The 17300-nt window shown below is 40.6% G+C and overlaps 1 protein-coding gene across 7 annotated transcripts in view; it reads left to right on the forward strand.

The window, feature by feature from the left end:
* SYNJ1 (synaptojanin 1) overlaps positions 1–17300 on the forward strand; it is a 173870-nt gene that overhangs the window by 18202 nt on the left and 138368 nt on the right. For all 7 annotated transcript variants that reach the window (XM_077479975.1, XM_077479978.1, XM_077479979.1 and 4 more), the window contains exon 2: positions 5035–5182. In XM_077479975.1, the coding sequence (XP_077336101.1) occupies positions 5062–5182 (121 nt within the window). In that variant the 5' untranslated portion in view covers positions 5035–5061. The remainder of the gene's footprint in view (positions 1–5034; positions 5183–17300) is intronic.

A 17300-nucleotide genomic window follows, 5' to 3' on the forward strand; every position in this document is an offset into this window, starting at 1 on the left:
TTCATTGAGGGAACCATGAATGCCAACATCTACTGTGACATACTGAAGTAGAGCATGATCCCCTCCCTTCAGAGACTGAGCCGCAGGGCAGTATTCCAACATAATGACCCCAAACACACCTCCCAAGACCACCACTACCTTGCTAAAGAAGCAGAGGGTAAAGGTGATGGACTGGCCAAGCATGTCTCCAGACCTAAACCATATTAAGCATCTGTTGGACATTCTCAAATGGAAGGATGGAGGAGCACAAGGTCTCTAACATCTACCAGCTCTGTGATGTCATCATGGAGGAGTGGAAGAGGACTTCATTGGCAACCTGTGAAGCTCTGGTGAACTTCATGCCCAAGAGGGTTAAGGCAGTGCTTGAAAATAATGCTCACCACACAAAATATTGACACTTTGGGCCCAATTTGGGCATTTTCACTTAGGGGTGTACTCACCTTTGTTGCCAGCGGTTTAGACATTAATGGCTGTGTGTTGATTTATTTTGAGGGGATACAAGCTGTACACTCACTACTTTTGTAGCAAAGTGTCATTTCTTCAGTGTTGTCACATGAAAAAATATATTTACAAAAATGTAAGTGGGTGTACTCACTTTTGTGAGATACTATATGTGTAAAGTGCTGTGTAAATTGACATATATAAGTACCAAGAAAAAAATAAATAAGACATTTGGAGGAAGGTGAGAACAATAGAATGGAATTTTTGAGTTGAGTACAAACTTGAATAGAATTTTTCTTTTTAAACCAGTTGTCGCCTGCCCACGTCAAATGACTGAGGGACGGTGTGGCTCTCGTTCTGGCTGGACGTCATATGACAGCACCCAGAACGGGGGGAAGCACAGCTATCGGGGTTGTGCCCTGTTACTAGGACACGGCACGACCCCCGATCTCTGTAAAGAGCCTTGGCTCTTTGACCATGTGATCGGCTGTGTCCAATCACAGTCGGTCACATGTAAACAAGGAAGTGCCATGAATTGGCTTTCCTCGCCTTACACTGACAGAGTGTGTGGCGAGGATTGGCGATCAGTGGGATCTCCTTACAGGGGAGATCTGAGCTGGTAATCAGGGCACTGATCGTCAGAGCCCCGATTACAGTAAAGTCCCATCAGCGCCACCCATTAGTGCCCACCAGTGTGGCATATTATGACCATCTCATCAGTGCCACCTCATCAGCGGACATCAGTGAAGGAGAAACATTACTTAAAAGCGTACTGACAGAAACTAAAACTTTTATTAAAAAAAAAAAAAAAAAATTATATATATATATTTGCTTTGAAGTTAGGAGCCAGGTTTTTTTTTTTTTTTTTTTTTTTTTTTTTGAGTGGTATGGATTGTCAGCTCCCGGGGTAAGGCCACTCATTTTCACCCCCTATCCCTAACTCGCAATGGAGCAAGTCAATAACTCCATTGAAACGCTGTTACATCAGGGTTATGGGCTGACCAGATGGAACTGGCAGGCACGTGGAACTGCCAGATGGCACCGGCAGGTGACACTGGTTTGGAAGTGGGTGGTGGCACTGAGTGGTGGTGGCAGGTGGCACTGAGTGGTGGTGGCAGGTGGCACTGGCAGGTTTCACACGGAGCACTCTGTTACTGAAATGTAACAGAGGAGCTGTCAGAATTGAGCTTAATGTCGGAATGGGCGGGACCCAGCCGGGGTGCGAAACTGACAAGTAACAGAGAGGCGGATATGTGAAATTTGAGCTTGATGTCGGGGTGGACGGGTCCCGGGTGGGCGGGACTCAGCAGCTATCAAACACCAGCCAACGATTGGGCTGCTTAAGAAAAGGGGTGGGGCCACATACACGTAGCGGCCCGCCCAGATTCCATTAGCTGGTGTTTGATAGCTGCCGGGTCCCGCCCACCCCGGCCGGTTCCTGCCCACACCGACATCAAGCTGAAATCTGACAGATCCTCTTCTCTCCATTGCTTGTCAGTTTCACACACTTAGCGCTGCACCGCTGAGTGTGGAGGAGGGTGGCAGCGTGTCTGGGGCATCAATAGTGAGTGGGCTGGTGGCAGCTTAGGCGACAGGTTGTGATTTCTGGTCGCATTGGCGACCTGGGGTTTGTCGAGCTCTGTATATGTGTATGTATGTATGTATGTATGTATGTATATAAAAAAATACCATGAAAAGAAAGCTGTATTTGTGTGAAGAAAAAGATTAAAAAAAAATTTAGTTTGGGAGTGTAGCATGACCGCGCAATTGTCATTCAAAGTGTGACAGCGCGGAAAGATTAAAAATGGCCTGGGCAGGAAGGGGGTGAAGGTGCCTGATATTGAGGTGGTTAAACCAGTTTAGTGTCACTTTAAATCGCACTTTTTTTTGTTTGTTTATACTATAGCACAGTTCTCAACTACTTTCTCCATGGCATGTTTAGACGTGTAACTTTGTATTTCCTATGGAACAGACTACAAATGCTTGGAATGCCATCCACATACATATGAACTTGTTACAGATAGATGCAGCAAGATCTTAAAATAAACTTGTCATGGGGGAAGGTAAGGGGTTACCACTGCTGAACTGTTGAAAATTCTAGTTGCCTGGCTGTTTGCTGCCCCCTTTTTGCTGTAATGTCTTCCCGAGTCATTGATATGGAACAAGTATGCAGTTCAGGAAAGTTGGGGACTTCATCACCTCATCCTACATCAGTGAATGGGTTAAAAATGTAAAGTCCAGGAGGAGAAGTTATCAATGGCACTCTACATCTTTCTGTCATTATAGGCTTCCTTTAAAGCGGTAGTAAACCCGCTGAAGTTTTTTTTTTTTTTTTTCCTGACCTGCACAGGAAAAGAATACATACTAGCTCATTATGAAATACCTTAGAACGAGGCCCTGACATTTGGCCCGATCCATGCCGAGGGAGCTGACATGTTCCCTCTGCGTTCCTTCCGGGTATCGCCACTCCTGTGCATGCGCGGGAGATTTCTTTCCGGCAGGGTCTGGCCTCTGCCGGACTTTAAGCCAGGAATCCCCTGTGCGCATGCGCCGCTGCAGTCAGCGGTGCATTGCGAGGGGAATATCTCCTAAACCGTACAGGTTTAGGAGATTATTAATTTTACCTACAGGTAAGCCTTTATTATAGGATTTCCTGTAGGTAAAAGTCATAAAAATGACTATACAACCACTTTAACCCTTTCACTACTGCGACTGTAAGGATTCATACACCTTGAAATTTTCCAAATTTTGTCATGTTACAACCAAAAACCTAAATGTATTTTATTGGGATTTTGTTGAGAAGACCAGCACATAAAATGACTATAAAATACATTTACATTTTTGGTTGTAACATGACAAAATGTGGAAAATTTTCAAAATTTTGAAAGTTACTTTTTCAAGGCGCTATAACTATTTAATATCCAACTGCCTATAGGGGAGATGGAGGGTCTGCCTGAAAAACAGACGGGGGACCCGATCGGATGGTCCAAGTGAAATTATATAGTCACTGTTCTGTCTCCCTTTATTTTATAAAGCACTGTGCAAACTATTGGCTCTATATAAACCCTGTATAAGAATAACACTGAGTGCAGAGGAACATTGCACAAGACAGGATAATGATAATGGATAGTAGTGGTAAGGAGCAGAAGGAGGTCACAGACCCACCCATGAGCGCTGAGGAGCTTCCTGGAATTTCTATTGCATTACCGTACTTGGAAATCAACAAGGAACATGCAGGTTGAATCTGTGGTAAATGCCGGAGACTTACCGTGCACTTGTCTTTGACTCTGGTATTTCCATATTTTTAGGTGGACCTACCATCCAATATATTTTTATGTCAATCAATACATGATAAAGTAGAAGGAACTGATCAATAAGTCTGATGTTTTTCAACAGGGAGAGGCTCACCTGCAAATGTAGCATTTGAGGAGGATGAGACCAACCATTTACTACTGACAGGGGTGCTTACAGTGTCTGGCTTGCATTTGCTCATGTAAAACATTTATCCCAAAAGGTGGAAAAAAATGCTGCTGTAACTGCAGTGTGAGCTGCAGTTTGGGTTTAATTTGTTAGTGTATTCAAATCTCCTAATACAAGGGCTCATGCACACTGAAGCTCAAACAAAAAAAGATGCTTTTACAGGCATTTGAGCTTTTTATTTCTCTGCCAACAAGCTTGTGCTCTCTTGCCTGTTTTTTATTGAGGTTTTTTTTTTTATTTTTTTTTTTTTTATTTTTTTGAACGTAAGCGTGGTGTGTGGTCCCCCCCCCCCCCCCCCAACCCTCCTTTCAGCTCATTTTATTTCCCTTTTTTGCAAATTTTTGGGCGTCTTCTGCTCAAAAAAGCGCCTCTCAAAAAACGTGTGTGTATGTGTATAGATAGATAGATATATTTTTTTTTTTTTTATTAAGACTTGTGCACACTGTACCTAAACAGAAATTTATCCTACAGGCTTTAGAGCTTTTTCAAACTCTCTCCTTCTTCTTCTTTTTTTTTTTTTTTTTTTTTCTTCTGCCTGGCATCTCCCCTCCATGTTGGCCAATGTGTCCATGCACACTATGACCTTTTCTGGAGTTTACAGGCATATGTTCTACACTCGCCTCCCGCCAGACTGACAATACTCATGTCCAAAGGTGTCCCCAGTGCTCCTTCATCCAGAGTAGAGGGCACGCTAATACAGGAGGTGTGTTACTGGCCAGATCATCAAAACAGAGAAAAGCCTTAAAAAAATAAAAATAAATAAATAAACTATTGCGACCACCACATCTAGTGATTGGTAAGCTGCAATATCTTACATGTTTGCCTTTGGGTTTAATAGTTTAATAATTTATGTAGATGACAATGCTAAATTCAACAATTTTTATCTTCTGGCCTACACAAATATAGAATTGCCAATCTTTATAGTTTTTGTAAATTATGTAAATTGTCCCTATTTACAAACTTTTTTTTTTATTCTAATTTTATATTTTTTATATTATATTTAAATATTTGCATTGGGCCTGAAAAGTATACACAGGAACCCAGCTATCCTTCTTCCCTATGATGCCTCGTACTCTTATATCCTATAATTGAACTTGTCATTCTTTGTTCCAGGGCTTTCTATCCGGTCCCTCAAGAATCATGGCGTTTAGTAAAGGATTTCGGATATTCCATAAACTGGATCCACCATTCAGCCTGATGGTAGAGGCGCGGTACAAGGAGGAGTGTCTAATGTTTGAGTCCGGTGCAGTGGCGGTCCTTTGTAAGTTATCATTTTGTATACTATGTATAGATCTGGTTTGCCTTTTTGCTTGCAAGATATTTGAAGTATTACTAAGATCCCATTTTTTTTGCATTAAAGTGGAAGTCCACCCTAACAGTTACATTTCCCCCCTGCAATCATTAATGTGAGCGAAGTTCAGCCTTATGCCTCAGAATGACAAAATCCCAGTTTTTCTACCTTTTTTTAAAAAAAATAAAAAATTATTTTGCAGTATCCAGTGCCGTCACGTGACTTCAATTCTACTTCCTTGGCTTTGATTTCCAACCTTAGATAGTCTAATCGGCTATACAGAAAATGAATAATGTCAAAGATAAATATATTTTACATACAGTGGTGTGAAAAAGTGTTTGCCCCCTTCCTCATTTCCTGTTCCTTTGCATGTTTGTCACACTTAAGTGTTTCGGAACATCAAACCAATTTAAACAATAGTCAAGGACAACACAAGTAAACACAAAATGCAATTTGTAAATGAAGGTGTTTATTATTAAAGGTGAAAAAAAATCCAAACCATCATGGCCCTGTGTGAAAAAGTGATTGCCCCCTAAACCTAATAACTGGTTGGGCCACCCTTAGCAGCAACAACTGCAACCAAGCGTTTGCGATAACGTGCAATGAGGCTTTTACAGCGTCCTGGAGGAATTTTGGCCCACTCATCTTTGCAGAATTGTCCTAATTCAGTTACATTAGAGGGTTTTCGAGCATGAACGGCCTTTTTAAGGTCATACCACAACATCTCAATAGGATTCAGGTCAGGACTTTGGCTAGGCCACTCCAAAGTCTTCATTTTGTTTTTCTTCAGCCATTCGGTGGTGGACTTGCTGGTGTGTTTAGGATAATTGTCCTGCTGCAGAACCCAAGTTCGTTTCAGCTTGAGTACACGAACAGATGGTCGGACATTCTCCTTCAGGATCTCTTGGTAGACAGCAGAATTCATAGTTCCTTTTATCACGGCAAGTCTTCCAGGTCCTGAAGCAGCAAAACAGCCCCAGACCATCACACTACCACCACCATATTTTACTGTTGGTATAATGTTCTTTTTATGAAATGCAGTGTTCCTTCTACGCCAGATATACTTGGACACACACCTTCCAAAGAGTTCCACTTTTGTCTCATCAGTCCACAGAATGTTGTCCCAAAAGTCTTGGGGATCATCAAGATGTGTTGTGGAGAAATTGAGACGCGCTTTGATGTTCTTTTTGCTCAGCAGTGGTTTTCTCCTTGGAACTCTGCCATGCAGGCCATTTTTGCCCAGTCTTTTCCTGATGGGGGAGGCATGAACGCTGACCTTAACTGAGGCAAGTGAGGCCTGCAGTTCCTTGGACGTTGTTGTGGGGTCTTTTGTGACCTCTTGGATGAGTCGTCGCTGCGCTCTTGGGGTAATTTTGGGGGGCTGGCCACTCCTGGGAAGGTTCACCACTGTTCCATGTCTTCGCCATTTGTGGATAATGGCTCTCACTGTGGTTCGCTGGATTCCCAAAGCTTTGGAAATGGCTTTATAACCCTTTCCAGACTGATAGATCTCAATTACTTTCTTTCTCAATTGTTCCTGAATTTCTTTGGGTCTCGGCATGATGTGTAGCTTTTAAGGATCTTCTGGTGGACCTTACTGTGTCAAGCAGCTCCTATTTAGGTGATGCCTTGATTGTGAACAGGTGTGGCAATAATCAGGCCTGGGTGGGGCTAGAGAAATTGAACTCAGGTGTGGACAACCACAGTTATAGTATATTTTAACAAGGGGGGCAATCACTTTTTCACACAGGGCCATGATGGTTTGGATTTTTTTTCACCTTTAATAATAAACACCTTCATTTACAAATTGCATTTTGTGTTTACTTGTGTTGTCCTTGACTATTGTTTAAATTGGTTTGATGTTCCGAAACACTTAAGTGTGACAAACATGCAAAGCAACAGGAAATGAGGAAGGGGGCAAACACTTTTTCACACCACTGTATAGTTAATAGAACATTTTTAATTTTTGACTGGCCTTCCACTTTAAGTATTAATAAAGTTACAGTCCCACTTTGCTGGCACTGGTTTTTCTACTGTGGCCATTGCCTCTGTAAGGGAGCTTGTCCCCTACCAGTAGCTGCAAACTGGGACCTTTGCTTTCTGTGCGGAACTGGTGGTCTCTCTCTGCAGAAATCCGACTCTCTCCCTGCTGAGTCAGAACTATAGCTTTGCAGAGCCCACATTCACTTGACTAGGTCACATTCGGTGGAATGCGATGAGGCAGTGTATACTCCCAAATGGGTGGTAAAAACGTGGCTCAATTGCCTGTTGCTCAAAACTTGGTCCAAGACATTGAACACTTTTTTTTTATGCACCTGGGATGTATTTAGTTTTATAAACTGGTGGTTCAATTTGAATTAATGTTTTTTTTTTTTTATTATTTATTTATTCCCTGGGAAGCAATTTAAAGTAACCTATTGTTTCCAATAGAGGATGCACCAAAAGTTCGGTGGCCAAAAACTGTGTGTGGGGGTGTTTTTTTTTATTTTTATTTTTTTTTTTTTGGGCATTTTGCAGATCGAGCCCTGGTTCACACGGAGTGTGGGAATGAAATTGTGTGAGTTCAGCTGAACTCACACAATTTCATTCCTGCATGTCGGTCCCGACTTCGGGGGCATTTTCAGAGACATCAGTGCGGGTTTCTGCACATATGTCAGTGGAAATTGCACCCCGAAAATTGCCAAAAGTAGTACAGAAACTACTTTTCAGAATTGGTACAGTGCCACAAATGTGGCATTGCACCGATTTGGACGCTGTGTTTGCCGCCGATTTTGACATGCCAAATTGCATCAATCTGAATCGGGGCTAAGAGAAAAAAGTGCCAATAAAACATGATTTTGCACTTATTTTACTGTGCTTATGCTGTTTACAGGTCATGTCACTCAAAAACGTGACATGGGTGCATTATTGCTGCAATCTTGCTGCGTTTTCAATGGGGAGGTGTGTTTTTGATGCCTTTTTTTTTTTTTTTTTTTCTGACCAAAAATGCAGCAAGTAGGATGTTCAACACTGCAACAGAAGAGCAACAGACCAGTGTGAGGACATGCATAGAGTTTAATGGGATGCATTTTTCTTGAGCTGTCTGTGCACTTAAAGGTGCCAATAATGGCCGAAAAATTCATATTCATTTTATTAAATAGTCAAATATATAATACAATTTTATGTATTAAAAAAATAAATATATATCTCTCTCTCTATATCTCTCTCTCTCTCTCTATCTCTCTCTCTCTCTATATCTCTCTCTCTCTCTCTATATATCTCTCTCTCTATATATCTCTCTCTCTCTATATCTATATCTCTCTCTCTCTATATCTATATCTCTCTCTCTCTATATCTATATCTCTCTCTCTCTCTCTATATCTATATCTCTCTCTCTCTATATCTATATCTCTCTCTCTCTATATCTATATCTCTCTCTCTCTATATCTATATCTCTCTCTCTCTATATCTATATCTCTCTCTCTCTATATCTATATCTCTCTCTCTCTATATCTCTCTCTCTCTCTATATCTATATCTCTCTCTCTCTATATCTATATCTCTCTCTCTCTATATCTATATCTCTCTCTCTCTATATCTATATCTCTCTCTCTCTCTCTCTCTATATCTATATCTCTCTCTCTATATCTATATCTCTCTCTCTCTATATCTATATCTCTCTCTCTCTATATCTATATCTCTCTCTCTCTATATCTCTCTCTCTCTATATCTATATCTCTCTCTCTCTCTATATCTCTCTCTCTCTATATCTATATCTCTCTCTCTCTATATCTATATCTCTCTCTCTCTATATCTATATCTCTCTCTCTCTCTATATCTATATCTCTCTCTCTCTATATCTCTCTCTCTCTCTCTCTCTATATCTATATCTCTCTCTCTCTATATCTATATCTCTCTCTCTCTATATCTATATCTCTCTCTCTCTATATCTATATCTCTCTCTCTCTATATCTATATCTCTCTCTCTCTCTATATCTATATCTCTCTCTCTCTATATCTATATCTCTCTCTCTCTATATCTCTATCTCTCTCTCTCTATATCTCTATCTCTCTCTCTCTCTATATCTCTATCTCTCTCTCTCTCTATATCTCTATCTCTCTCTCTCTCTATATCTATATCTCTCTCTCTCTATATCTATATCTCTCTCTCTCTATATCTATATCTCTCTCTCTCTATATCTATATCTCTCTCTCTCTATATCTATATCTCTCTCTCTCTCTCTATATCTATATCTATATCTCTCTCTCTCTCTCTCTATCTATATCTATATCTCTCTCTCTCTCTCTCTATCTATATCTCTCTCTCTCTCTCTCTCTATATCTCTATCTCTCTCTCTCTCTCTATATCTCTCTCTCTCTCTCTATATCTCTCTCTCTCTCTCTATATCTCTCTCTCTCTCTCTCTCTCTCTCTCTCTCTATATCTATATCTATATCTCTCTCTCTCTCTCTATATCTCTCTCTCTCTCTCTCTCTATATCTCTCTCTCTCTCTCTATATCTCTCTCTCTCTCTCTCTATATCTCTCTCTCTATCTATATCTATATCTATATCTATATCTATATCTATATCTATATCTATATCTATATCTATATCTATATCTATATCTATATCTATATCTATATCTATATCTATTAATCTTTTTTTTTTTTTTTTTTTTTTTACACACCCACTTTTTGCTCATAGGTTTACATACCCTGGCAGAATTTCTTTACATTTTTCACTCATGGTTAGTGTTTGGCTGAATCCATTTATTATCAATCAACTGTGTTTACTCTACTAAAATCATTATCACAACAGAAACTACCCAAATGACCCTGATCAAAACTTTACATACCCCAGTTCTTAATACCGTGTATTGCCCCCTTTAACATCAATGACAGCTTGTAGTCTTTTGTGGTATTTGTGGATGAGGCTCGTTATCTTTTCAGATGGTAAAGCTGCCCATTCCCCTTGGCAAAAAGCCTCCAGTTCCTGTAAATTCTTGGGCTGTGTTGCATGAACGGCACGTTTTGAGATCTCCCCAGAGAGGCTCAGTGATATTGAGGTCAGGAGACTGAGATGGTCACTCCAGAACCTTCACTTTATTCTGTTGTAACCAATGACAGGTTGACTTGGCCTTGTGTTTTGGATCCTTGTCATGTTGGAATGTCCAAGTACGTCCCATGCGCAGCTTCCTGGCTGATGAATGTAAATGTTCCTCCAGTATTTTTTGATAACATACTGCATTCATCTTGCCATCAATTTTGATCAAATTTCCTGTGCCTTTTGTAGCTCCACATCCCCAAAACATCAGCGATCCACCTCCGTGTTTCACAGTAGGAATAGTGTAACTTTCATTATAGTGTCTCCTCTCCAAATGTAGAATTTATGGTTGCGGCCAAAAAGCTAAATTTTTGTCTCTTCACTCCAAATGACTTTGTGCCAGAAGGTGTGAGGCTTGTCTCTGTGCTGTGTCGTATTGTAAGCGGGATATTTTGCGGCATTTGCGTAGTAATGGCTTTCTTCCGGAGACTCGACCATGCAGCCCATCTTTCTTCAAATGCCTCCTTATTGTACATCTGGAAACAGCCACACCACATGATTTCAGAGAGTCCTGTATTTCACCTGAAGTTATAACGATTTTCCTGGCAGTTGTGGCTGAATTTTTAGTTTTTCTACCTGACCGTGGTTTGGTTTCAACAGAACCTCCTCATTTTCCACTTCTTGATTAGAGTTTGAACACTGCTGATTGGCATTCTCAATTCCTTGGATATCTTTTTTATATCCCTTTCCTGTTTTATACAGTTCAGCTGTTTTTCTCGCAGATCCTTTGACAATTCTTTTGCTTTCCCCATGACTAAGAATCCAGAAACATCAGTGCAGCACTGGATGAAAGATGCAAGGGTCTGTGAGGAGTCCAGAAAGTCATTGACCTTTTATACACACTAATTACAAGCAAATAGATCACAGGTGAGGATGGTTACCTTTTTAAAGTGGTTGTAAACCCTTACAAACCCCTTTGACCTACAGGTAAGCCTAGATTAAGGCTTACCTGTAGGTCCAAGCAATATCTCCTAAACCTATATGGTTTAGGAGATATTGGCCCGAAAACGGGCACCGCTGTCTACGGCGCATGCACTGAGCGCGGCATTTCCAAGAATGGAGCTGCCGCGCGTGTCGACTCCTGTGCGCATGCGCGGGAGTGACGTCATCGAATGACAGCGGCGGAGCTGCGAGACGCCACCAGCAAGATGGATGCGGCGGACTACAGGGGACAGCGGTGACTTCGCTGACTCCTGTGTCAGGTAAGTGACACATAATGGACTACTATGCGATGCATAGTAGTCCATTATGCTTTGCCTTTGCAGGGAATGAAAGAGGAAGTAAACTCATCAGGGTTTACTTCCTCTTTAATAGCCATTCAGACCCCTTTGTATCAACTTGTGTGCTTGTTATCAGACCAAAATCACCAGGGTATGTAAACTTTTGATCAGTCATTTGGGTAGTTCCTGTTGGCATTATGATTTAAAAAGAGTAAACAAAACACAGTTGATTGATAATAAATGGCTTCAGCCAAATATGAAGTATGAGTGAAAGAAACATTTTTGTGTTCATATTGTTATTATTATATATATAATATATTTTATAATTTTTTTTTTTTTTTTTTTTTTTTTACATTTTGGTTTTCAGCACAGTTTCCATTCGGTGCACCTCTAATTCCCAATCTTTGGATGTGGTGGCTGCCTCAGTTTTTCACTTTTTTTTTTTTTTTTTTTTTTTTTTTTTTACATTTATTTATTTTTTACTTGTGATCCTGCCAGTAACACACTTCATGTCCTAGAGTGCTAACCTTCCCTCCAGAGTATTCCATATATGGAAGAAGCAGTGTCATCCAAGAACAGAACTACAAAACGCCTTCCCCCTCTCCTTTTTCAGCTGAACTTATGGGGAGGTGTTCTGTAGTCTATAGAGAGCACTGGGAAAAATGCTAAATAAGAGGCAGGAAGTATGCAGGACGTAACGAGCTCTTTTGGATTTCTAACAAGATAAATTTTCTCTATGTGGCTTCCTGTGCTTTTAGCTCCAGTTTGTGTAGCTCTGAATCATGCTGTAAAAGGGAAGCTCAGCCTGAGCATGCAGCCCGGGGTTACACAACCACACGGTTCATTTCCCTTGGTGGCTAATTTTCTAGAAGGGCAGTGGTGTTGCTGATCTCCGGATGGGGTATGAGTGTTCTGATAATATCATTTACAGGAAAAATTATTTCAGCACACATTTTCAAATATTTTATTTTTTTATTATTATTTGAAATTAAATGTTTAACAGATTTTATACTATGTGTGCTTGCTGTGCCATATTTTCACGATTATACAGTACAGTAGTTGATAAGATTTGTCATAGTAGAGTGCTATATCTTGTTAGTCATTGATCAATGCAGAAGTTATAGTGTTACTAAACCCACATCATAAAAAAAAATATCAATAAATGATGCGTTACATGCTGTTCTTACTCCGTCACTATGAGGTTCCTTTTCTGTATTGTGTTTAAAAAAAAAAAAAAAAAAAAAACCTGGTTGATCCTGCTATTCTCTAGCTCCATCTTCTGTCCATGTCCAATTTCAGCTAGGGATTGTATGGAGCTGTGGTGGCAATTCTGCTCAGTTTTCACCCCCACCCCATCACATCTGAGTAGCCCATGTAGAGTAAGCTAGAGTCACACATGTGGGCATATAGACAGTGGTAAATGACAGCCTAATCCCTCCCTCCTCCCTCCCCTCCTCCTCCATGCCCACTAACCAGCTAAACACAATAGGAGCGGGATATTAGATGTAGATGAATGGAGGCTTCACCTCCTTCTTCTTACTCTAAGACACAAGACTAGAAGCGCCTCCTGCTTATATTACCCTACAGACAGGCTGGGAAATATCTGAGTCATGTGACCGCTGAATATCTATTAGGAAAAGGTGGTGTGGGTGGGGTGTTTTTTTATTTTTTATTTTTTTTAGTAAGGAGAAAATAAAAAATAAATTTGATGCCATCACCTATATACAGAAATAGAAGGGACAACATTAAACGGTGTGTACTTAGTATATTTTTAAGGGGTACCTTCACTTTCATGGGAAAAAATAGGGCTAAATAAAAACGGAGCACATAGTGTACAATTGCGGCACAAGCCATGTTGTAATTTCATTTTTTTTTTTTTCTGTATTTTGTTTCATGGAAGGTGAGTTACCCTTTAACTCCAAACCTGCTGCATTGATTAGTACTTACGATGATACAGCACTCTGTAATTACAAATCTGAATGTTTAAATATGATACAGCAAACATACAAAATAAGTCTCTTTAAAAATTTTATGCATCAAAATAAATTTTTAAATGTGCTGAAATTGTATTCTTTCCGATGTTATCAGTATAATTGTACTTCTTTTTTTTTTTTTTTTTATCCTGATATCAGCCACAGTCCTGATGAGCACAACTGCCCTTCCATTTGTTGTGATTGTGTAACTCCATGTTGCATGGTTAGGCCGAGGATTCCCTGTTAAAGGGATTTGTAAAAGTAAACTTTAAAAAAAAAAAGAAAAATAACAAACATGTCACACTTAGAGCCGGTTCACACTGCGGGCGATGCGAGGCGACACGACTCGCCTCGCCGCGCTCTCGCAAGTCGCCCCCGTTCTGTACAATGGAACCGTTCTGAGAGGAGCGACTCGAGTCGCTCCGACTCAGAAAAAAGGTTCCTGTACTACTTTTGGGCGACCTCGGGGCGACTTGCATTGACTTCTATACAGAAGTCATCTGCAAGTTGCCGCTGAGGTCGCGGCAGGTCGCGGCGAGGCAAGTCTGTGTCGCCTCGCATCGCCTGCAGTGTGAACCGGCCCTTACCTCCACTGTGTAGCTTGTTTTGCACAGAGTGGCCCCGAACATCCCCTTCTGGGGTCCCCCGGCGGCTCCTCCTCCCCACATCTGATAACCCCCTTGGAGAAGTGCTCTCCCGAGGGGATTACCTTGCGGGTGTGCTCCCGGGTCCAGCATTCGCCGTCCATAGTGGCTGAATGTATGACTCCGCCCGCCCCAGCGCTCGTTTCATTGGATTTGATTGACGGCAGCGGGAGCCAATGGCTGTGCTGCTATCAGTCTGTCCAATCAAGAACCGAGAACCCTGGGCAGAGACAGCTTGTTCCCGTGGGTCAAGGTCCAGGGCTCAAGTAAGTAAAATGGGAGGAGGCTGGGGGGGCCGGTCACTGACGGGTGTTTTTTCACCTTAATGCATAGGATACATTAAGGTGAAAACACACAAGTGCTTACAACCCCTTTTTAAAGTGGAACTACACTGCATCTGAGCGCCACAAACCAAATATGCTATTTTATACATTTTTAATATTCAAACTAAACTCTCCCCTCTGTCCATCCTTTTTTTTTATTTGTTAAAGAGGAACTGCAGTCTGCTCACATAATTTTGTAATAAAAACATCTTTGCCATTCTGAAGCTTCCCTCCAACCACTTTGCATATTATTTTATTTATATATATATATATATATAATATACTGTGATTCTTTACTTGCCAAATATGCTGCAGAAATCTCCCTCCGCTGAGTCTGGCTGCAACCATTTCAACTGTGGTCAGCTGAAGCTGCTGCCTGTTCACTTCCTGGATTTACACAGACACACACCTCCAGCTCTGCAGCTCTCATTGGCCCTCTTATGACTCATCCCCCCCCCTCCCTTCCTGGCAAACTCTCATGAGAGTGAGGGAGACAGCTGTGCGTGATGTCATACGCCTAGGCTAATTACTGGACTGTATAAGGCATTTACTAGCAGAAAAAAAAACCTGTTTTACTATCCAAAGGTAAAACAAGGGCAGAAGATTTAATAGATAGAAAGTTGAAAAAAATGACAGAAGGTCCGCTTTAAAGAAATCTTTTTGAAAAACGCCCCCCCTCCCTAGCATTTCAAGTTGTGGCCATCTTGAGTAAGAACAGGAGATTAGATCATTTACTTCCTGGAATCCATCTGTCCTTGGTTCAGACATGCATGCAAGAGACTGTGCTTAGCTGAGAAAAGCCTTCTTCCCAATGGAAAAAAATTAAAATAAAACCTTCCCATGAAGACTCCTGGGATGCGTGACATTAAGCCTAGGCTGGAAACGAGGAAACAACTAAAAAAATTATTAAAAAAATAATTAAAAATAAAAAAAAATGTACCATAATAATAATAATAATAATAATAATCCATTTATAAATGGACAGCTTAGCTGCTCAGAGTGGATTTGACTCTTTCAGGACATTCAATGTAACAACTCAAATAAAAAATCCCAGGGACTGAGCACTGCGACTTTTGTGAATTGTGGTGCCGCCCTTGCAGTGTACACAGTATATCCGAGTATTGATGGACGTATACACAAGTCTAAGTGTGTCTGTGGCTGGGAGAACTCCGGAGAGACTTTATAATAATATTTCCTGTGTATGGTTTATATAGGGACATGCTCTTCATACACACTGGTCACGGGAGGCACATACATCAGATGGGATGGAGTCCAGAGGTTTCTGTATGACATATCTGTGCCCCGGGGCTTCTACTGTCTGCCATGTTTGATGTGAACGTATTTAACCATTTCACTGCCAAATTTTTGCACACATTTAAAAAAACAAACATCCTACAGAATATAATAGTGGTAGTTTCAATGTTTTTTTTAAGTTACATGATATTATCACAGAGGTCTTGGAAATGCAAAAAAAAATCACCAAAATTAAATTTTAGGTATCAATAATAATAATAATCATTTTTATTTTTTTTTTTTTTTTTTATTTGTTGCTAAAATATAAAAGAGAAGGTTGCACAGAGTAAAAAGATACCCAACATGTTAAAACTTTAATTTACGTGCGTCTGTGGAATGGTGATGAACTTCAGTACACTATATTTTCTATTGGTGATACTTTTAAAATCCCCCTATAGGTAATAAGTTTAGCATTACCGAGAAGGTCTGGTGCTAGAAATGATGGTCTCGCTCCGGCATGCGCAGCAATATGTAACATGTATGGCAATCTATGTTTTCATGCGTAGGCGCCCTGAACGCATGCTTTTAAGTTCGTACTTGTGTATGTGTGTGCTACTTTTGTTGTTTGTATTACATATACAGCTCTTGGTCATTTCTGTATGTTTTTTCACTGTGGTCATTCAGTTTATAACAACTACTGAAATGAGATATCGGGAACCTAGACAAGAGTATTTTTTTTTATTTTTTTTCTAGTTATGGAGGTTTGATTTATAGACTTTCTGAGTGAGGACTAGTAACGTTATTAACTAGAAGCCGAGTCCTTCCCTGTAATGAGCTATACATAGAATTTGAGTCTGTTACCCCAACATTTCATATTCCTGATATGTGCCTGTTGCAATACTTTTTAAAGTTTTGCAATTACAAGTAACAGTAAAACAAAAGCCCAAACAGCCCAATACACTTCAGCATTTGGCTCATTGTATAACCCCCAAACCAGTACCCAGAAATAAAGGAACAAAGACCCCCATATACAATATAGAACCCTTAGTGAGAGATGAAATAATTCCTTGGCCAAGCAATATACAGCCCCTTCCTTCCATATATCAACAACATTGACCATGTATATTAATGCATGAGCCCACTGTCACTCCAATGGTAAGAGCTGGAAGGTGACCCACAGCCCCAGATCAGAATCCACACATTATAGGTTACATCATGTATTTATCTCAAGAATAGCCACTTAATCCGACCCCGTGGATGTACGATCGAATTTATGTGGTATACCTTTGCTAACGTAAGTAGCCTTGTATAAGGGGGCGGCCTTGTTAACAAGAGCCTTCCATGCTGAAATAGACGGGGGGCAGACTTTTTCCATGAAAGCACTATTGGCTTCCTGGTGTAATAGAGTAGAAGTGTCAATAAAGTACGTGTCGCTCTTCTCAGAGCTAAGGCGTCAACTAGTCCTAGGAGACTCGCCTCTAATGTTGGCTGTATATAGACGGCAGTGACCTCCTATTTAAAACTGACTACGCTAGGCGTGAGAGCACAATCATTCCAGTGTGGTCAGTTTTTAGGATGTGCTGGGAGAATCAACTGCCTGTCCTTCAATGGTC

This window comes from Lithobates pipiens, unplaced genomic scaffold (genome assembly GCF_037356315.1).
Source record: "Lithobates pipiens isolate NorthernLeopardFrog02 unplaced genomic scaffold, aLitPip1_a1.2 Scaffold_16, whole genome shotgun sequence".
In the NCBI taxonomy this organism is placed as follows: domain Eukaryota; kingdom Metazoa; phylum Chordata; class Amphibia; order Anura; family Ranidae; genus Lithobates; species Lithobates pipiens.